The sequence below is a fragment of the Eptesicus fuscus genome, chromosome 18, assembly GCF_027574615.1.
Source record: "Eptesicus fuscus isolate TK198812 chromosome 18, DD_ASM_mEF_20220401, whole genome shotgun sequence".
Lineage (NCBI taxonomy): Eukaryota > Metazoa > Chordata > Mammalia > Chiroptera > Vespertilionidae > Eptesicus > Eptesicus fuscus.
Window position 1 is genome coordinate 10,250,306 of NC_072490.1, and position 23,288 is coordinate 10,273,593.

The 23,288-nt window shown below is 39.1% G+C and overlaps 1 protein-coding gene and 1 pseudogene across 3 annotated transcripts in view; both read right to left on the minus strand.

The window, feature by feature from the left end:
• Positions 1-23,288, minus strand: part of GOLGA4 (golgin A4) — a 95,343-nt gene that overhangs the window by 23,244 nt on the left and 48,811 nt on the right. For all 3 annotated transcript variants that reach the window (XM_008154170.3, XM_028131281.2, XM_028131341.2), the window contains 6 exons: positions 17,000-17,178; positions 14,249-14,377; positions 13,104-13,259; positions 3,523-7,763; positions 2,911-3,032; positions 2,394-2,524 (listed from right to left, as the gene is read on the minus strand). In XM_008154170.3, coding sequence (XP_008152392.2) covers positions 2,394-2,524; positions 2,911-3,032; positions 3,523-7,763; positions 13,104-13,259; positions 14,249-14,377; positions 17,000-17,178 — 4,958 coding nt within the window. The remainder of the gene's footprint in view (positions 1-2,393; positions 2,525-2,910; positions 3,033-3,522; positions 7,764-13,103; positions 13,260-14,248; positions 14,378-16,999; positions 17,179-23,288) is intronic.
• LOC114228578 (small nucleolar RNA SNORA48) lies at positions 15,592-15,735 on the minus strand (annotated as a pseudogene).

Below are 23,288 nucleotides of genomic sequence, written 5' to 3' on the forward strand. Positions count from 1 at the left end.
GTAAGTCAGAGAACATAAGCAGATTTCATATCCTAAAGGTGTATGAAAATATACATACATGTGAGGGGCTGAGAAAGGTAGAAAGTGTTACTCAAGGATGACAAAAGTTCCTAGTTCCTTCAGAGGGGAGAAGGAATGCTAAGAATGTTATCTAGATAGCAAAGGCAGGAAAATGAAAATGTTTCTGTGCTCCATTTTGCTATTAACAAATCACAGAATTATTTTCATGATGGCAAAAATATAGCATTTTGTAATGTCATCATTAAGATTAATCATCAATCTGGATAACAGCTTAGGGGGGGGGGGGCGGACAGCACTACGTAATACATACAAATCCCATATAAAACTCTAATTCCAGAAATTTCTAAATGGAAACAATATAACAGAACAGTCTCAGAATCAAAGCAATATGGTGTTTGCTGAGAATTATTAATATCCTCTTCTAGTAATGTTTATATTTTTACAAAAAAATTCTTCAAGACAGTATGTAGTTGGGGCGTTTAGATGAGGACTATCTGTTTAATCTCAAAGTCAACCCTAGTAGACCTTGCAGTTGAAAGTCTGGGGCCACACTGTCCAATACAGTAGCTACTAGATACCTTAGAACTGTGGCCAAAGACACCTGAAATGTGGCTAGTCCAAACTGAGGTGGATGGTAAATGTGAAAACATATTGATATCAAAATTTAATTCATATGTAATTTTTATACTGATTACATGTTGACAAGATAACATTTTTTATATTATTAGTTAAAATATTAAAATTAAATTCATCTACTTCTTATTTCTTTAATGTGGCTACTAAAACATCTAATTACATATGTGGCTCATATTTGTGGCTTGCATTATATTTCCAAAGGACAGTGCTGGTCTAAGATACAGGAAGAGACTTGGGGGAGAGCAAACCCAATTCCTTTGCCACCCTCCACTTCCTACCCAATTGCTTGCTACTCTAAGCCCAAAGCTTGAAGGACCATTCCCTTAATTTTCTGTAGTAAACAGCAGATTTTCAAGAATTAACCATACCAAAGGCTAACTTCTCTCCCTGCTCCCTCATCCCTCATCCCTCTACCTACACATTTGTTATGACCTAGGAAAATCTACCTTCTGCTACCCCACACATCCAGAAACAGAGACGTTCACAAAAGGGAACTCTATAGCTGTGATACAGTTTACCCCCTGCAAAGTGCTCTACGAAAGTATAAGAAAATGTGAAATTATTCCAATCTTTTCATAATGAGATCTAAAGCTCAAAAAGTATAAAAAGGTGGCATTTATATGCATGTGTCATACCCTGGAATTCCAGCCTTTTCAATTACATTTAAAATTATTAGAATCTATTCCTGGCTGAGACTTCTATTGCTGCCATAATCCGTTGAGAAATGATTCTCTGATTTATGCATTCTTAATCATCAAATGGTTCATCAAATAAAGCTTGGAGTAACTAAATAATCTGCAACCCAAAGAATAATAATTTACATTGTTTTACATTTTAAAATGTTCTGGAGTCCTTCACTAGCATTCATAACTTATCTTCACACACAAAAATAACAATGATAATCCACCATTAGTGGAATAAGTACATTGAAGTATTCTTCCACTAAATATAAAAAATCTGGCTGATGCATTCCATTTTCCCCCCCATCTTTTTCATCCCTTGAAACCAACAAAACAAAACTAAACAAAAAAAAAATGTAAATTGGGTAGAGATTAAATAAAGCTAACTGGCTCCTCTGGAAAGATCCCAGCCTAGCTAAGTAGCTACACTAAAACATACATTTACACTTTATTCAAGCACAAGCTCTCATTGCTTAGTCTAGTTCTCTCGCAATTTAGCCTAACTTTGGGAGAAAGACAAGAGAATAAATTCTTTCCTTTAGTAACTCTATTGCTCCAATACCTGCCAATGGGGCTGTACTTTCTAGTTACCAGAATCTGATCAGGAACTACAGTCTTGGCAGAAATCAATTAGACTCCTTATAAATCTGCATACAGTGTAGAAACACAAACTTGGATAATATTAAACCAAGAAAACAGCCCTAGCTGGTTTGGCTCAGTGGATAGAGTGTCGGCCTGCAAACTGAAAGGTCCCAGGTTCGATTCCAGTCAAGGGCACATGCCCGGGTTGTGGGCTTGATCCCCAGTGGGGGACTTATAGGAGGCAGCCGATCCATGATTCTCTCTCATCATGGATGTTTCTATCTCTCTCTCCCTCTTCCTTCCTCTCTGAAATCAATAAAAATATATTAAAAAACAAACAAGAAAACAAATAACAAACCTCTACATTAAACACATACACACACAACAGGAAATCTGACAGCCCAAGCCCAATCTTCTTTAGCACTACCATGAAATATCTTACAGCTAAATTTCAAAATAGAGAAAATAAGGTACATCAAGGATTTCTTCGTATCTTTTAGCTGTTCTTTTTAGATCATCTTCTTTGTCTGCAATTTTTTTATATAACTGATTTGTCTCTTCTTGATGGTTTTCCAAAAGTTCAGCCTCCACTTCCTGGGCTTTATCTAATAAATAAAAAATGGACACACACAAGAAAACTCATTAGGTAAGAATTAATATCTATGTCCCAATTTTTGTAAGAATCCATGTTCCAAATAAAATTTTATAAAAATCAACTGATCAATGTGCCCTTCTCACAGAGCAGATGTGTCTTTACAAGGCAATTAATTTGCTAATGCTTTCAGGTTCATTTACCTGCTCCTCCTCTCAGTAAGGCAAGCCATGGCCAGGCAATGAAAGTTCCCATTACAGAACTATCTTGGGCAAGAATAATTTTTCTCCAATTTAATTACTTAAAGCACTTAGCACAATATAAAAAGATGGAGCTTAAATTACAAATAGTCTCTGCTGATACTGACTTGTTCTTTATTGAATTTAAATTTTTCCTTACCGATGGTTTCTTTTAGAGTTGTTTCCAGCTCCTGTTCCTTTTGTGCCAGCTGTGTATGGAACTCCCTCATCAGCTGTTTCAATGTGGAATTGTGCTTCAATTCAAGATCTTCCTGCTCCTGCCTGGACAACAAAAATAGAAGGTTAACTAATGCCATGAAAAAAAATAAGCTGTAAAGAGTTATCAAGTCTTCATAACAGTGCATACAATCTGATCTTAGTAGGGCACACATGAGTGTGTAAGTCTGTGTATGCATATGTCAGTATGTGAGTGCAAGTGTGTGTATGAGTGTGCGTGTGTGTCTAGACACAGTAAACTTTGGAAGGATATGTAAACTATGATTATCTCTACAGAATGGTTGTGGAAATATGAAATTTTTTCTGTTCCACTTAAAATTCCTTGATCTTACAGGAAAAATAAAGTTTTTCCCCCTAAATGGACATGGAGAAACACTGCCTCTGCCAGGAATTATTCTTATTTCTCCTCAGTATTTAACTTATTTGATTTACTAATACTTCAGGTAGGTGAAACTTAACTGTATTAGGCACAAAAAGGGGGCTATTATAAGAAGGACTGACTTAAAAATATTCATGTTTAAAAAAACAAACTTACTTGATTTTCTCTTCCATTTCTTGTTCATATTCTTTCCTTGTTATATCCAATTCTTGCTGATGCTCCTTCCGCAACATTCGAAGATCTTTCTGCAACTTCACAATCTCCTTGCTCAGCTTCTGCTTCTCCTGCTCTGCCGCTGCTAATTTAAACTCCAGGTCATTGTGCTCAGTCTCCATGTTACTAAGCGATTTGGGTTGGACCACATGAGATTTGGACTTTTCTTCAGCACTTTCTTCCAAATTTTCTGTGGCTTTATTTTTTCCATCCCTCTGTTGTTGCAAAGCCTGTAATTTTTCATATTTTGAGGTCAACGCTTCCATTTCAACTCTATGTTCTTCCTTCTCTCTTAATAAGTAGGAATCCAGCTCTTTTATCTTTTGCTCCAAAACCTGACAGGTTAGTTCCTTCTCCTGGAGGGTTTTCTGGACATTGTCAAGCACATTTTCCAAGTTTTGCTTTGCCCCTATGTTATGTTTACCTCCTTCTTCTTCCATGTGCTGGGATACTATCAAGGAATATTTGCTTTTTCCTTCAAGTTCTTCTTGAAGATGATTAATCATAACTTGATCCTCGTGTTGCTTTGCTTCAGCATGCTCTAGCTTTATTAAGAGCTCCTGGTATTTGCACTGCATTTCAGAATGAGAAGAAATGGTCTCTTTTTTCTCCTGCTCTAGCCTCTGCAATAGCTTTCCTTTTTCGATTAAATTGCTTTGTAAAACACTGATTTTTTCCTCACATGCCTTCTGCACACAGCCTTGGGAATCTGCTTCTTCTTGCTCAGTACATGCTGCCACATTTTTTGCTGATCTGGGTACAACTGGTGTTTCTAACTGTGGTGAACTTTCCACTGATTTAAGTTTTTCTTCCAATATGTGAATTTCTTTTTCTCTTTCCTGCAATTTTGTATTTAGCTCACTCAAATGGTTTTCCATATCTTTTTTATACTGCTGTTCTTTCTCTTCCATTTGAGATAATAACTGCTTCTTGATGGAAGCAATTTTTTGTTCAGCTTTCTTCTTCAGTTCTGCTAATTTTGTAGCACTCTCCAACTCAAGTCTATCTTCCAATGCCTTTAATGCCTCTTCTTTGCTTTTCACACTTGAATTCACATGTTCCAATTCTTTCTTCTTATCTTCAAGTTCAGATTTCATGAAAGCCACTTGCTTTTCAAGTCTTAAGACCTTTTCTTCAGCTTCTTTGACCCTGTTGTCCTTTTCTTCTCCTAGCTCTTGAATGTGCTGAAGTTTCTGAACCATTTCGTTCTGTTCAACATCCTTTTGTTGATTATAAGTTTTAAGAACTTCATTTAAGGACTCAATTTCATTTGTTTTCTGAGTAATATGCTCCTCTAATTCCACAATTCTTGCTGTTTGAATTTTTAACTCAGTCTCTAAATTACACTCCTTTTTCTCCATCTTGTTATTCTTATCTTCCATTTCACCCTTTAAACATTCAAATCTTTTATTTTGCTGATCAAGGTCTTCCTTCAATAAAGTTATCTGTTCATCCTTTTCACTGCCTTCCTTTGTTTTTAACTCAATCTGCATCTGTAATTCTTTAATAGTATTTTGATACTGTGTAAATTTTGACTGTGCTTTTTTCTTCCATTCTGAGAATTTGTTAGATAAGTGATCTACCTGTTCAAGAGCAGAAATTTTCTCTTTACTCAGAGTTTCAACTTTCAAAGATAAATCTTGCACTTGATCCAGCAATTCACGCTGTTCCTTATCATGTCGCTCACTTAGTGATGAAATGGCTGCATCTTTCTCAGTTAGACTGATACTGTTCTGAAGTTGAGCATTCAAATCAGTTAGTTGTTTATTAAGACTACTGATCTCAGATTTTTTTTCTTTAAGCTCTTCCTTCATCGATGTGACAGCATTGATGTTTTCTGATAACTCTTTCTTCAACTGTGTGATACAAGACTCTTTTTCAGAGGCAGCCTGCTGCTGACTGCCGCCCTCCCTCTGTAAGGCTTCTTTTTCTGTTACAAGACCTTGGATATCGGCCTTCATGCTCTTAATTTGATTTTCTTTTTCTTCTAACTGGTGGGTAGCATGTTGAAAAGAACTGTTGAGTGTATTTTGCTCTTCTGTTAGCTGTCTAAGCTGTGCTTCTAATTCAGAAACTTTGCAAGTTTTAATTCTTAGTGCCTCCTTAACTTTAGTTGTGTGATGTTGACAATGGGAAATTCTAGAGAGAACCGCATTAATCTTACTATTACTGAGGTTGATTAGTTCATTTGTTTTAGCTTGTAGTAAGGCTTCAGTTTTATTAGCATAAATATCCAGCTGAACTGCTAGTTCCTCAGACAGGTTTTTGAATTCCAAGCTTTTGTCCTCTAGGTTTTTCTTACTTCTTTCATGTAAAGATTTTAAACTCTGAAATTCTTCATCTGTGGCTTTCAATTTGTCAGTCAACTCAGAAACCTTAAGCTTATCTTCTTCTGACAGTTTCTTCAGTTCAACTACATGCTCCTGAAGAAAAGTATTTTCCTTCAGAGAATGCTTCAAGTCACCTTCCAGCTTTTCAAGTTGCGCCCTCAGTTTCGTTTCATTTTGTGAGAGAGAATTTGTGTGAGCAGACTTCTGGTGGACTTGTTCCTGTAACTCCTTTATTACTGTATCCTGCTTACCACCTTCCTCCTTCAGCCATGCTATCTCCTTGCTCATCTCTTCCTTTTCACACCCAATTATGAGGATCTTTTGCTTCAGTTCTGCTACCTCTTGTTCTTTTTCCTGTAACTGGATTTCATGTTTTTCTTGAAGTTCTTCAGCTTGCTGATGAAGTTTCTTCTCCCAGACTGAGATCACATCATTGAGTTCTCGCCTATGCACCTCAGTAAGACTTTCTATTTGCTCCCTTTGGTTTGTTTCTAGTCTTGACACTGCATCATTGATTCCAGCTGAGTTAGCCTGTGCCATTTCCAAAATTTTGGCATTGAACTGTTTTTCTTTCTGACTAAGCTCTAGAGCAGTATTTTCAAGCTCTTTTTTAAGCTTGGCTTCCTGATCCAACAATTTCTTCTTTAACGTTTCTTGCATCTCCTTTGCTTTCTGCTTAATTTTTTCCATCTTTTTTTCTTGATTTTTAAATTTGGTTTCATATTCCTCATGCAAAACACTAATACTGTCCTCCTTGGCCAATAATTTCTGTTTGAGTGTTTCAATTTCTTTGCTCTGTCCTTCTCTCATTTGTAAAATTACATTTTCTTTTTCCATCAAGATTTGCTTTGTCTGTTCCTGCTCTATATTACTATCTTTAAGTTGGGACTCATAGAGTTGGGTTAAAGATTTTATTTTTTCCTCCATTTCACTATTCTGTTTTTCAAGTTGCTGCCTTAAATCTTGCACCTGGATTTTGTGAGTGTCTAACTCAGTACAAACATCTTTCTTTTGTGTTTCAACTTCAGCTACCTGTTTTGTAAGAAGAATTCTTTCTGCTTCCAAATTCAACAACTTCTGCTGCAACTGGGCCAACTGCTCCTCATATGCTTTTGCCTGCTCATGTGTGGTGCTCTGGTGTGACTGAAAAAGATCCAGCTTAGCAGAGGCCTGCTGGAGTTCCTTTTCTGACTTTTTAATATCTGCCTCTAAACTTTCCACATGAGCCTGATGCTCTTTCAAATGCTTATCCTTTTCCTTCAGAAGAAGCCCAAGTTGATTAATTTCATCTTTCAATGCCTTCTCAGTTATCTGGATAGACATCTCTTGCTCTTTAATAATATTGTCAACTTGTTGCTGGTGATGATTTTTCTGTTCATCCAACTTGGCCTCCAATTCCTGCTTCACTTTATTTGCTTGATTCTTTAGTATAGAAAGTTCCTCTTCTAGCTTGTCACGGGCTTTTAATACTTCTGACAGTTCAGAAGATAATGACTCCAATTCTGTTTGCTTCACATCTAGCTTTTCTAATGTCCTTTCATTCATCTCTTCTATGTGGGCCTGGAAGAGACTCTCTTTGTCTTTCAACAATGTTTCTTTTTCTTGTTCATACTTTTCTCTAAGTTTTTCCATTTCAGTCTGATGCTGTTGCCTTAAGTCTTGGAGTTTTTCAGTCCAAAGGTTATCCTGCTGATGCTGCAGGCTTTCCAATTCTGTCTTGTGTTTTTCAACCATGATTGTAATTTCTTTATTGTGCTTATTTTTTTCAGCTTCCAAATGAGTAGCCAAATCTTTTGATTGAATTTTGCTTTCTTGTAAGCTTTTTTCCAAACAACTTTCCAATTCAAGAATTCTCTGTTAATAAAAACAAATGTATTTTTATTAAGTACAGTCTTGTTTATTAGTAACAATACACATGACCTGATGTCTACACCTATTTAAAGATTAAAATTTAGATAAATAACTACATATCACACCAAACACAAGAAAGAACAAACAATCTGTGCTCAATTCCTAAATGAATTACTTAACAAAGAAAATATTCTATTTTAAGCACAACTCATAATTCCAGATTCTTTCTACCTACATGGGTAACTATTTAAACTACCTATATTTCAAGAATATTTTGAATGGATAGTCAATAAAAAATAAATTATAAAGTAGATAACAATAACTGTTGGTAGAAAGATGGGTATTTTTTCTGTGTTTTTTTAAGGCCTATAATATTCTACTGCTTACATAATTTAATTTTGGAAGATAAATAACATATTATTTTTCAACCCCAAAAATTATTTTTCAGGAGATAACTTGAAAAAAGAAGAAACTTACACAAATTTATCAAAGATTACTATTATCTCATAAAAATATCAATCCTGACTCTGAAAGAAAAGGAGCTAAATAAGGCAGAGCCACAGAATGTCAAAGCAGGTCTTTAGGAATTACCAAATCCAATCTCTTCATGTAACAGGTAAGAAAATTAAGGTAGCCCTAACTGGTTTGGCTCAGTGGATAAGCGTCTGCCTGTGACTGAAGGGTCCTGGGTTCGATTCCAGTCAAGGGCATGTACCTTGGTTACGGGCACATCCCCAGTGGGGAGTGTGCAGGAGGCAGCTGATCGATGTTTCTCTCTCATCAATGTTTCTAACTCTCTATCCCTCTCCCTTCCTCTCTGTAAAAAATCAATAAAAATATATTTTTTAAAAAATTAAGGTAAAATTAATTTACAAACCTAGCAATTGGAAGATCTAGGCTTGAGTACCCATTCCCCTCCATCATGCCATCCTACATTATAATAGAGAAACATGCAAATTGACCGCACCTCCGCTATGCCCATGATTGGGCCTGCCAGAGGCTGGGGGCGGGACTCCGGGTGGCCTAACTGGCCATTGAGAAAACCAAGATGGCGGCGCCAAATCCTCTTAGTTCCAGGGGTCCTGGTGAGTGATGGCAACCCTAGAGGGGCGTGGTATGCACAGCTAGCAGCCTCCCGGGGGTCCCGGGACCCATCGGGACCCGGGGGGGCGTGGCCGGGCACGGCCAGCAGCCTCCCGGGGGTCCCGGGACCCATCGCGACCCGGGGGGGCGTGGCCGGGCACGGCCAGCAGCCTCCCGGGGGTCCCGGGACCCATCGCGACCCGGGGTGGCGTGGCCGGGCACGGCCAGCAGCCTCCCAGGGGTCCCGGGACCCATCGCGACCCGTGGGTGGGGGGGGTGTGGCCGGGCACGGCCAGCAGCCTCCCGGGGGTACCGGGACCCATCGCGACCCGGGTGGCGTGGCTGGGCACAGCCAGCAGCCTCCCTGGGGTACCGGGACCCATCGCCACCCGGGTGGCGTGGCCGGGCCCAGCCAGCCGCTCCAGGGGTGATGTCCCTGGGTAATCGCCACCCTCGCCTAAATGGCTGGTGCTGAGAGGGATCAATGGGGCCAGTGGAAGGAGCAGGTGGTAGTTGACCACCGAGGCCATCTGCAGCAGCCGGATGCAGAGCTGGGGTCCACGTTCTCCAGGTTGGCCTCCGTGGGGGCCCGAGTCGCACCCATAGTAGCCGAGTGGGCATGCTGGCATAGTAGCCCCAGCATGAGGCCAGCTTCCCAAGCCAGGCTGCGGAGGGAGGGAGGGCCTCTGGGCTGGGAGCACTCACCCACCCCAGTGGACAGGGCACAGAGAGCAAGCAGCAGAGAGCTATTAGAGGTGGTGGGTGTGGTGGCCTGGCTTCCAAGAGGCTGGCTTCAGCTGCTGTGGCCTGCGCTGAGGTGGCTGGTGGTGGGGGCAACTGCATGGGCGCATCCGAGGCTGGAGCACTGGGAGACGTGGGACTGCAGCCCAGAAAGCGAGGCTCCGGAGGACCTGGTCACCGACCCCGGGCATTAAAGCCGCCTCCTACAAGATGTATCCTAGCCTAGGTGTGTCGGAAGCAGATTCAGGAACCTCTCCCTTTGCGGCGCCAGAGCCCAGGCCTGCCAGCACCCCAGAGGAGACCCCCACCAGGATCGGGGGCGTGACCAGTCTCTAAACCAGGGTGGCCATTAGCCTAGGCCTGCCAGCACCCCAGAGAAGACCCCCACCAGGATCGGGGGCGTGACCGGCCTCCAAACCGCCAGTGACCCTAACCCAGGCCTGCCAGCCCCCCAGAGGAGATCCCCACCAGGATCGGGGGCGTGACCAGCCTCTAAACCTCCCGCAGCCCTAGCCCAGGCCTGCCAGCACCCCAGAGGAGACCCCTGCCAGGATTGGGGTCATAGCCAGCCTTCAAACTGTGGCGGCCCCTAGCCCAAGGAGGCCTCCTGGCCGAGGACGCCTGAGTCTGTTCTTGACCTAGGGCCGGACTCTCCCCACAAGGGACTCAGAAGCCACCAGAGTCTAACTGCCAGTCTCTGGGAGTGCATCCACTGTCCACCAAAAAGTAGGGCCATCAAAGCATTCAGTCTCAGTGCAGGCACAGGTCTGTGGCTGACGGGGTGGAGGCCAGACCAAAACAAAACAGCAGAAACACCCTGCCCACCTGGGCGGGTACTGCTGTAGTCCATGTGGCCTGGGCAGTGTAGAAAGCGCTACCTTCTCCCAGGTCCTGTGCTGGCACCGCCGCCTCGCTCACCCTCAAGCCCCCCTGAGTCCTGACAGCAAAGTGTGTGGGGCATTCTGCAGGAGTTGTGCCGTTCTGGGTGCTTTTGCCCAAAGACACACTTTGGGATGAATTCAGAGCCACATCTCATTTCCCATGACACTGGAAGAACCATGTAAAAGGATTTTGACAAAAGCTTTCCACATCTCTGTTTATTCTTTTGAATCCATAAAACTACCTTAAAAAAAGCATCCGGGCCACCTAAGAAAGAATGCACTTTCTGGCCAGAGCACGCAGGATTCTTTTGCCCAACAGGTTAAAGGGAGCAGAGCTGGCACAGTGGGAATGGCCCTGGTACCCTATGAGGAGACCGGGGGAATGGGGTTGCCGAAATTCCATAAGCCTCTTGCCACCTTCTCCTTTGCAAACCACACCATCCAGATCCACCAGGACTGGAGGCAACTGGGAATCACAGCCGTGATTTGGGACATGGTGAGCAAATCTTGAGGGGCCTCTGTAAACATCTGCAATTGATTATAAGACTGGTCTTTATTTAAAAAGAAATAAAAGAACAGCTTTGTTGAGAAATATCCATATACTGTACATGTCACCTAAAGTGTACAATGAACTGGTTTTTTAAAGTAAATTCAGAGTGGTACAACCATCACCATGCTCAATTTTTAAATATCTTCATGACCCATCCCCTCCAAAAAAAACTTCTACCCATTGGAATCACTTTCCTGATCATCTTCCCCAAAATAGATTGCACTTTAAAGGTGGGTAAAGGAAAGTTGAGGGAAGTTAAAACACTGCACAAAGGATATTGTAAGATGACAAAGCCCAAAGTGAAGCTCATGTGTTTTCTTTAAAAAATATATATTTTTAAAATGTCAGAAAGGGAGAGGGAGAGAGAGATAGAAACATCAATGATAAGAATCACTGATCAGCCGAAACCGGTTTGGGTCAGTGGATAGAGCGTCGGTCTGCGGACTGGAAGGTCCCAGGTTCGATTCCGGTTAAGGGCATGTACATTGGTTGCTGGCACATATCCCGGGGGGGGGGTGTGCAGGAAGCAGCTGGTCGATGTTTCTCTCTCATCGATGTTTCTAGCTCTCTATCCCTCTCCCTTCCTCTCTGTGAAAAATCAATAAAATATATTAAAAAAAAAAAAAAAAAAAAAGAATCACTGATCAGCTGCCGCCCACAGGCCCCCTACTGGGGATTGAGCCCAAAACCCAGGCATGTGTGCCCCTGATCAGAATCAAACCTGGACTCTTCAGTCCACAGGCCGATGCTCTCTCCATTAAGCCAAACTGACCAGGGCCATGTGTTTTCTTCAAGTTCTGCGTGGTTTTAATGGTCCCCAAATCTATACTAATAAAAGGATAATATGCTAATTAGAGTGGTTGTCTTCCGGACATCTTTCCAGACAAAGCCGCAGTGGCTACAAAGACCAAGGCTCAGGCAGCCATAACCAGCTGCAGTGGCAGCAGCATTGGGGTTATGGGGGTGGTGCCTCCAGAGGGAGGCCAGACTGGGGGCCAAGGCACAGGCAGTTTGGGGTGATCAGGCTGATAGGGGAGGACAAGGTAGGGGCAATCAGGCTGGCAGGAGATCAAGGTAGGGGCGAGCAGGCAGGCAGGCAGTGGGGTTAGGGACAATCACGCAGGCAGGCAGGTGAGTGGTTAGGAGCCAGCGGTTCCGGATTGTGAGAGGGATGACCGACTGCTGGAAGTTGGACATCCCCTGAGGGGTCCCAGATTGAAGAGGGTGCAGATTGGGCTGAGGGGCACACCCCCCCCACCCCCACCCCCAGTGCACGAATTTCGTGCACCGGGCCTCTAGTCTATATAATAAAAGCCCAGTGACCTTTATGGTGGAACGACCAGTCACTATGATGCGCTGGCCACAGGGGCCACCACCAGTACCACTGTCAAGCCTGATCGTGGCGGGCTGGCCGGACCTCACCCGTGCATGAGTTCGTGTGCTGGGCTTCTAGTCTTACATAAATGTTGGAAATGGGAAAATAAAGCAGTTCAGAATTACAGGTAAGTGTGACTGTTTATCTAAATCGGAATAAAAAGTCTAAATAAATGACATCAACTTATTCAAAACAAGGTGTACATTTCATATACTCCTGAGGGATGGGCCCAATGACCTTAAAATTGTGCACATTGAGACATATATACAAATATGTTTATTATAAGGCCATGTTTAATATGGGAAAAACTTAAATGTCAAAGTGGGGCATTGGGATAACTAAACTGTGATACAAAGAATAAATTATGTCCAGGACATGACTGAGATAAAGCTGGACAGGCAGAAAGGTACCTACAAAGTGAGGTCAATTCCTAAGGACCAGGGTGAGTAAGCAATGGAGTGGAGATGTTAACAGAGTGTGCAAAGAATCAGCCTGAGTGGCTGACAGTACTGCAGCCAGCTATAGGCAGCGTCAGGAGCACCCTGCAGCAAACATCAAACCTCTCCCATTAATAGCTATTACTATCAAAAATCAAGTGCATGTATATGCAAATCTAACTCAGTAAAACAAAGCTTCTCTACAACTGGAGAGAGAACATAGTTCTCATATTCAACCAATTTGAGCTCTGGAACCTGAATATTATATAAACTTACAGTTCTGTAAGTCTCTGCTTCTTGCTGAATGTCCTGAAGTTTATTTTCACTCTCTGTGAGGATTGCTTTTTTCTGCAACTCTAACTCTTCCAGGGCCAGAGATTCTTGCTGTTCTTTTTCGTGGGTGATCTTCAAATATTCTGATTGACACTTTTCCTGTGCCAAAAGCAATACCACCTTAGACTCACATAAATCTTCAGCATTCCCAAAGTACTTCTATAGGAATCGTACATTTCATTTGATCTGCACAGCAGCCATGTGTGACGTAGGCAGTATCATCACCTCTCTCTTCCCATGCTCTAGTCTACAGGAACAAGACACTGTGCCTTTTACAATGTGGTCTGGCCAGTCTTTGCCACAATTACTATTGATATGAAAAATCTTATTCCAGTAACCCCACTACATCTACTAGTTTTCCACTACTTAAAATGTTGTGGAAAATACTGCTGAATGTGAAACATCCCACAATCGCCACTACCTCTTCTCTGCACTCCAGAGTTTCCTTTTTAAACTCTAGGCAGAGAAACTAGATTATAAATGTATGTAATTTGTGAGAAACAACTCTTTTGTAATAGAAAGTCCAACATGAAAAACCAGTCAAAATCAGAGGATTACATAAGAATAGATGAATTTTCCCTAGCTGGTTTGGCTCAGTGGATAGAGCGTTGGCCTACAAACTGAAGGGTCCTAGCTTCTATTCCAATCAAGGGCACATGCCCGGGGTTACAGGCTCGATCCCCAGTAGGGGCACGCAGGAGACAGCTGATCAATGATTCTCTCTATAATTGATGTTTCTATCTCCCTCCCCATTCCTCTCTGAAGTCAATAAAAATATATTTAATAATAAAAAAAAGAATACATAAATTAGAACCATAAGATTCTTATAAAAGCCTACATAATTATTTTCGATGATCTGGGCTCTTTTACTGTCTCATCAATCCTGAAAAGCTTCTTCTTTGATTGACCTTATTATTTATAAACATTCACCATTTGATAAGCTCTGACAGCCCCTTTTCTGCCTCTATCCTATCTCTTCTTGACTCAAAAGTCAATGCTGCCAGCAGTCTGACCCTGGAAGCCAGGGGTGAGGAGACGACAACTAATAATGCTGTGAAGCTGACCTATAGCAAAAACAAAATACTTACAAGAGCTGCTTTCATTTGCTCCTGAAATTCCCTTTCTTGGGTCTGAAACTTCTTGGTCATCTCCTGCTCTTTGTTGGCCAACTCTTCTTCATGAAGCTTCTGTAGTTTAGCAATTTGTTCTGAGGATTTCTAAAAATCAGCCAGATAGTTAAAATGAAACATCCAGAATAAAATGTTACTCTACAACCAAATAATACTTTGTTACAGTTCAATTTTCAAGCTACAGCTTTTTAAGAGGAAAAAAGAGAAAATACTTCCCATATAAATCAAGTCACTGAAGTCACAAGTTCAAAGAAAAATCAGTAAAGTATTGCTCATTTAATATTTCTGTTGCAGTAGTCAGTCCTGTGGGGTCAATGCCCCTTTTCCACATCTTGCAGGGATTCCCTCACCAATTGGGAAGTACAGTAGAGGAAATAAGGATGTTCCCAGAGAGGGTTCTCCACTATAGTCAAGCTGCCCAGTCTGCACCAATCTAATTATGTCTAGCTTTCCAGACATCCACTATTTATCAAAAACGATTGACCTTGCCCTGGCTGTTGTGGTTCAGTTGGTTGGAGCATGGTCCCATACACCAAAAGGTGATGGGTTCGATTCCTGGTCAGGGCACATACCCAGGTTGCAGGTTTGATCCCTGGTTGGGGGCAACCAATCACTGTTTCTCTCTCATATCCATGTTTCTCTTTCTCTCTCTCTCTCTCTCTCTCTCTCTCTCTCTCTCTCTCTCTCTTCCTCTCACTGAAATCAATTTTTTTACAAGCTACTGACCTTGTTCTTTCTCTAACAGAAGACTTAATCTTATACAAATGTGAAACCTCCCCTAAATAAATATTTTAATATAATCAAATAAAATTACCAACAAACTAGGGTGAGGGGTCCACTAGACAAAATAAAAATGTAAGAAAAGCCAATACTCTTCTGAAAAATAAGAGCAATAAGAGGAAGTTATCAAATAGTAGAACATATTATAAACTAGAATAATTATAACCATGTAATACAACACAGGATCAGGAAAATCAGTGGGATAGTAGAGAATCCAGGGAGGAAAAAAAACCATATGTAGCATTTTAATAATTCAGTATGTAATAAAAATAGCATGTCATGTCAGAGGTAGTAACATGGATTCTTTCAAAAAGTGATTTGGAGACTATTTAGTAGTCATTTGGAAAAAATTAAAATTGGCTCCCTACCTTACCCCTTATACTAGATAAATTCTAGTTGGATCAAAAATTTAACCATAAAAAATAAAAGCATATAAGTGCCAGAAGAAAACACAGAATTTTCAAAAATGATCTCAAGTAAGAACATATTTTTAAAGGACAATAATCCAATAGCATTTTTTTTTATGTGCCTTAGGCATGAAACAGCTCTGGCCACCGACACAAGCATCAAGCTAGGATGAATTAAGGACTGTACATCTGCTTTGCCCCGATTGATATAAGAGCAACACCACCAATCAGGTGTCTCCTTGCCCATTGCCAGGGGGTTCCAATAGCATTTTAAAAAAAGAAAATTTTCCACATGGCCAAAAACAACTAACAACATAAACAAAGTCAACAAGTAAAAAACAGGGAAATTATTTGGATAAAAGCATCTTATATCTGAACAGATAATCCCTACCATAAGTAAAGAGCGTCTATAAATCAGTAAGAAAAAGTCTAAGAACCCAATAGGAAAATGAGTCAAGGACTTGAACAGGTAGCTCTAAAAGAAAAACTACAAATTCTTTTTAAATAAATAAAAATGTGTTTATCATACTGGTAAGATATGAACATTAACACCACAATGATATCTTTTTTTTTAACTAATGAGCTTGGAAAGATAACAAAGTTAGGCAATACCATCTTTGTGTAGGGGGAACATACTCTAACACATTACTTGTGAGAATATAAACTGTCCTTCATGGAGTTTGTAGCAACTATGCAATAATTAAAAAATAACATAAATCTCTGCCTAATATTCCACTTCTAGGGAATCTACCCTGAAAAAATATATATGTGATCAGATAAGAATACTCATCTGCAATAGTGAAAAATATACTAAACATCTATTAGTAGAAGACTGATTAAATTATGAGACATTCATATAATAAAATCCAGAGCAGTCTTTAGAACAAATGGGCATCATTGCCCTAGCCGGTTTGGCTCAGTGGATAGAGCGTTGGCCTGTGGACCAAAGGGTCCCGGGTTCGATTCGGTCAAAGGCACATATCTTGGTTGCAGGCTCCTCAGGCCCTGGCCCTGGTCGGAGGCAACCAATTGATGTGTTTCTCTCACATCAATGTTTCTCTCTGTCTTTCCCTTTCTCTTCCTCTCCCTAAAAATCGATGGAAAAATATACTCAGGTGAGGATTAACAAAAAACAAAAATAAATAAATAAATAAAAATAAAACAAATGGGCATTATTATCAATTACCAATGATAAAGAATAATCTCCAAGGCAGATTATTAAGTGAAAAAGCAAAATATAGAACAGCATATATAACATGCTATCTTTTGTATTTAAAAATTAAAGAGAAGATTTTAAAACATAAAAGAGAAATTATATGCAGAGACTACCTCTGGGACGTATATCCAAAAAGATATAAGCATTTCTCTATCAAAGTGCTTTTTTCCTATATCCTGAACATCATGAAATGGTCAAGTTCTAAAATACAAAATAACTCTTCTTTATACACAAAGATTATCAGAAAAGCATAAGACTCAAGTTTTCAAATTACTGTAGCCCATTTCAATCTAGGATTATTCTTACTTTCATTACATCAACAACCTCCTGTTTCACCCGACTTAATTCCTGTTGAAGACTGGTGCGTTCCTCCTCACTTGTTTTTTCAAGAGCTTTTATTTGTTCATCCATTTCTGCCTTCATTTTTCTCCGTGATTCTTCTGTTTTTTGAGCTGTACTCAAAGCTTTTTCAAGTTCCTCAAAAGCTATAATGAAAACAGCAGAAAACAAGTATCTCAAGAAATACTATCATTGAGCTAAAGTGTTTTACATTCAATTTAAAGAACTAAGAGCAGCAGAAGCAGGACAGGTTAAAAAAACTCATCAGTGTTTAAGCCAGGAGATACTTCTGAGTGGTTCAACAAAGCCACAAGAAATGTTCAGTCACTGAATCCAATTTGTTATTGAGTTCTGGATTAGGATCGTACAACTGTGTATATGAACTGAAGCTCAGAAGTCTGAACCAAATATTTAATTACTAATGGTTCCCCACTCTACCCACAATTGCCCTATGGATAAGAACTCAAAGGCTTATACCTACTTCTGTACTATGTAATTTTAATTGCTTCTTTCGTTTGATATGCAGTTATCTATTATCAATAATTAGTTAATATTATTTATTCACTAGCACATTCTTAATGTAAAAGTTATTCTTTGATGATTCTTACTTTTAAAAACCTGTTAACAATATAGTAAAAGAACAGAATGTTGTTGTTTTTAACATATACTGGCTGAATCACATAATTAAACAATGTATTTTGAAATGCCAACTACTTCCTATATAAATTTTAAACTAGGAAGGTTTACTAGAAAACTACCTAATTCATCGGTGTATAGAAAAGTACTACCAGCAGGGAATTCTTAGGTGAAACAAGTAAAAATTCAGGGCCTGCAAAAAACAAACATCTAGCCTAGAGTATTATGATCTTTAAGGAAGCCAAACAGCTCACCCAGATCAAACAAAATTAGATGTGCTGGGTGCAACAGCTGGGTAACTTGGCACCAACAATATGTATGTATGTATGTTTATGTATATTTGTGTGTATATGTATATGTGTGTTTGTGTATGTGCATGCCCATGTGCAATGTACATGTATGTGTATGTACATGCACACACACTCTCTACTGGCATAATGATACCCTGTAAAACCTACTGCTTTTATCATTCTAGATTATTTTCTCTAGCCCTCATAGAACAGAAGACATCAGACTTCTCTTTGCCACTGAGATGGACTATAAATAAAACATCAATTATTAAGACAGGTTTTAATCCTATCAAGAAATGTATGTCAGGGGGGATAGTTCATTGACATATGTAGGGCATTTTTACTTCTGGTGGTATAAGAAATGTGGAACTTTAACCTATGGCATCTCTGGGGAAAAGCCCTTTTATTAACCACACCATGGCTTAACAGAGTGGTTTAAGCACAGCAAGTTCATACCTAAAGGTAGAATCTGTTCTAAAGCATTTTCTTAATAGCAAATTGCATTACTACAGAAAAAGGCAATAAAAAGGCTGAATTCAACTAACAACTGGGAAACATAATTTACATTGCTTAACATTTAAACAAAAACTTCTCTGGACAACCATGTATCTTTGATATAAAAAACAAATCTATCTGATTTATTCATTTTATATGTCCAAAGCATAAAACTAATGCTGACACTCTAAATTTCAAAGAAACATTAATTAGCTGAAATTATTTTTAAAGATTCCTATACTAGTTTTACTGGTATTTGTCTGCCAACAGCAAGATGATAATTCTTAAGATATAAATATATTAAAAAATAAAGTATTTAAAAGACAATGCTGTCTTTGTTTAATTTAGATATTCCTTTACTATAAATTCTTTACTATAAATCCTGGCAAGTGTGGCTCAGTTAGAGCATTGTCCTGTACACCACAAGGTTGTGGGTTTGATTCCTGGTCAGGGCACATAAGTAGATTGCAGGTTCAATCCTTGGTTGGGCATGTTTCTCTCTCACAATCGATGTTTCTCCCTCCTTCCCCTCTCTCTCTGCCTTCCTCTCTTTAAAATTCAACAAACCTATCCTCCCCTGAGAAATTTCTTTTTCAAATTCTCATGTCAAACATAAAAAAAGTCTATTACTACTAAGAAATTTCATTTCCTAATTTCTTTTTTTTTTTTTTTTTTTTTTTTGCAGGGAGGGGGAGGACAGGGGAAAAGAAGGGAAAGTGTCTCATTTCCTAATTTCTTATAAATCAAGTTAAGTGATCAATTATGGGAAAGAATCTGTAAGAGTGCTCACTGCTTAGTTTGTGCTGAAGGTTTAAATGTGGAAAAGGAAAACATGGAAAAAGGAATGATAACATTTTTGAATGCTTGGATGTCATCATCATCTTTGCATTACTGTCATTATTCAGCATGTAAAATTATAACTTAGCATTTCAAAGCACTTCTCAGAAGTATTTTAAATCAGGCTCTGGAGAACTCGAAGATAGTTTTTATATTCTTTCAGCAAAATAGAGTTTTAAATGAAAAACTTTTGTCAATTAAGCAAAATACAACAAAACTGTATATAGTCAATTCCAAGTGAATTTTCTTTGTTTTTGTTTTTAAAATTCCAGAATCCAGTACAGTATAAAAATAGATGTAGTGCTCTCATTTTTTCAAACAAAAAAATCCATGCCACAAGTTTAGATATAATCTTCCAATAATGAAGTTTTCTAATCACAACCAGAAAATTTTAGAATATTCCCCTGCATTAAATTCTAATTTTAGTGTTTAATCCACTGCAAAGGTTTTCTTAAGTCATTTGATTATCCATCGTAATAATTAAAATAGGATAGATCTGGTTCCACAGTTCTTTCCATCTAAATTTAATCTTCTCTCCCATCTTCTGCTACCATGTCAGAGAACCATATAATTTTACTAGAAGCCTGAGGCACAAAATTCATGCAAGGGTAGGCCTTCCTTCCCCCTGCTGCCAGCACCGGCTTCCCTCTGGCACCCAGGACCTGGGCTTCACTCCAGCTGCCAGCAGGCAACTGGGACCCGGGCTCCCCTCACATCCCCCACTTCATCCAGAAGGTCATCCGGAAGGACAGCAGATCTAATTGGCATATTATGCTTTTATTATTATAGATACCTAGAGATCTTTTTTTTTTAAGTTTTTATTTCTTTCAGAGAGAGGAAGGGAGAGAGAGAAATAGAAACACTGATTGGCTGCCTCCTGTACGTCCCCTACTGGGGATTGAGCATGCAACCCGAGCATGTGCCCTGACTGGGAATTGAACCAGCAACCTCTTGATGCAAGGGACAACACTCAACCACTGAGCCATACCAGCCAGGCTACCTAGAGATCTTTTAATTCAATGTCCTCGTTCAAATGCAAGAGCTGAGGCACCCAATTTTTTCCTCAGATGATAAATAAACTTGAATATATAGGCTTGATGGTAAAACTTTAAAGCTGTATTTAAGAAACAACCCTTACCTTGCATTATTTTTAAAAACTAAGAATACTGATCAAGTTCAGGTGAGCAATAATATATCTTACTAAACTAGAATTTTTGGACCATGCAATTACTGATGGCTTCTAACTCAACAAAATATATCATGTTATACCTCAGACAGATACAAAAAAAACTCAACTGCTTTCCATTCTCATCCTCCTTTACAAAAATGTTAAATACAAAAAAGGCATTAAAACACATTGCATATATCCACATATAGGAAACATATTTCAAACCCATTCAGGATTCTACACTGTATCACAAATGAAGCCACCTCCTTACAGGAAGTCTGTCTTCAATAATGAGTCCCATTTCAATGCTGAAGGAGGATACACTGAGAGTTTACTTACTAACCAGAAACATCTCACTTTCTGATGTTGCAAAAACCAGATACAATAAATTGGTGTCCCAATGAAACTATGCTAAGACTTTAATGTGAGTACTAAAGAAGTATGTTCTGAACATCTACATAGTTTATCTTGCAATTACCAACGAAGGACAAGTGAGTGGAGAGAATGAAAGCATACATCAGCACAGCTGACAAGTCTCTGCCAACATGCAAGAGTGCTCAGGAAAACCACGGTCACAACACACACCAACGGGACGCTAAGCACAAACTGCCACCGGATGTTGCAAGAACACACTGTGTTCTTCCAAAGCAAAATTCAATGTATCTCAGGCAATTTTTATTTAAAAAAAAAAACACAAACTTTGAAAATATTTCTGGCAAAAATGTAATGGTCCCCTGCCAAAAGAAAAATATGGAGGCCTTTTATTGCTAGTTCCTCACTTTCCACTTTGAATGAGGTTCATTCACATCTATGGGAATTATAAAAGGGACAAATGCTCACTGCAAGAGTTAAATGAGAATTGTTGGCAACAGCTCAATAATCCAACCATTCATTCATCATATATTTTGGATGTTTGCCATCTGCCAACCATATGCAAGGCACTGGGTGACATAAAGAAAAATTTTTCACACACACACAAAAGTTGAAGTAGTAAGAAAGGGAGAGAAATAAAAGAATAAATCCTTAGGAAAAGGTAGGAAGAATGTGGCATTTGCTTTTGCCACTTCACTACCTTTTCCTGTCCTCATCCTTAATGCCCTTACTAACTGTATAACAAAAGCCAGAATTCTGAGATTCCAGGTTGCATTACGGGTTTGTTGCACTGTTCCAGAGGACATGTTACTATAAGAATAACAAGACCCACTTCTACTCCCACTATAGGGAATAAACAAACATGCAGAAATGAGGAAAGGTTGCCAATCTCTCAATGGAATGTTGATCCTAAGACGCTGATTGAGAACATCAAAAAATGAATAAGTAAGCTAGCGCCTAAGTCTTTATCCCAGTTAAAAAAAAAAAGCTACAAAATGCATGTGATATTAAACTAAAAAAACACAGGTTATACTACAAAATGAATAAAGTGTGAATTAACAGAAAAAGCAACCAAAAGAATTTTTATCAGAATTCCCATCTAATCATCAAGACTAGTGAATAAAAGCAAATCTAGTGGCAGTTTCCAAAGTGTGATCCAAAGATCCATGGGTCCTGAGACCCTTTCAGAGGGCCTATCGGGTCCTCCCTTTTCCAAAACATATCTACATGAGGGGAGATTTTCTTCATATATTTCAAACAAAACAACATATCACAACAGATTAAATGCAAAAACAGATATAAAATCCAGCTGTCTTCTATTAAGCTAAACAAAGAGATTAGCAAAAATATAAAACAAGGCCACTCTTCACACAAAATTTTGTTTTGGAAAATACAGGTAATTTTCATAATAGTATTTAACTAATATGTAATATAGGCTTATAGCTGTTATTTTTAAATGAACTAAACATTTTTAAATTTCTAATACAATAAATATCACTACATATAATCCACATTAACAAAAGCTCTTTGGAATCCTCAGTAAGTTGTAAGAGTATAGAGAAGTCCATAAAACGAAAAAAATTTGAAAAGCCACTCCTCTAGAATTTAACTGAAAATAAAGTAATATTACCACCCAGTGGCACAAATCAGACACTGCAATATTTATATACAAATTGGGGCCTTCGGGTATTTAATAAACATCACATGTACAATGGAGATCTACTTTTTAAACCACTTTCCAAACTGCATAAGAAGATTCATTCTGTAGATCAATTATACTTTGACTTTTTAAAATGTATAGATCTATACAAAGTTTCATGTACTTTATATTAACTATATCGATTTATCTATCAATAAACCTTAAAAACATCAGTCTGATCTTAGAAAACATTAGGCTAAAGCTGAGTAAATGAAGATACGATTCTGTAGCAAAGAAATGTGTTGTTTTGCTTGCTGATGCTTTCCCAAACAGTGACAGTGCCATAAACAAGTGCAGGGTAACCATGACTACCTAGATATATGGGTGCATAGCTACTACTATAGAAATGCGTTGAGCACCTACAAATACAGGACTATTAAATAAACAATCTATAATGAATAAAACTCTAATTCCATTTAAAATAATACATTTTCCATCAGATATTCATTTAGTGCCAAAATATGTAACTTATCTAACATGGCAGACTTAACTGTACTTTAAAGCATAATTTTTTTTTTCTTTTTGCCTGAGAAACATGGAATTTTCTTTGTAAGGCTTATCCTAAGCACCATGATAAGAAAACAAATAGCCCTTACCCCAATCCTGTTCATACAAGGCTTGGGAAAGGCAGCATGATTCACTTATTGGCATGTGTGGATGTACAAAAATAAGATGTTTTGTGAGACTTAAGACTCCAAGAAAACTCTGTTACATAAATTATCAACAACTAACAAAGCACTTAAATACACCTGTGATTTT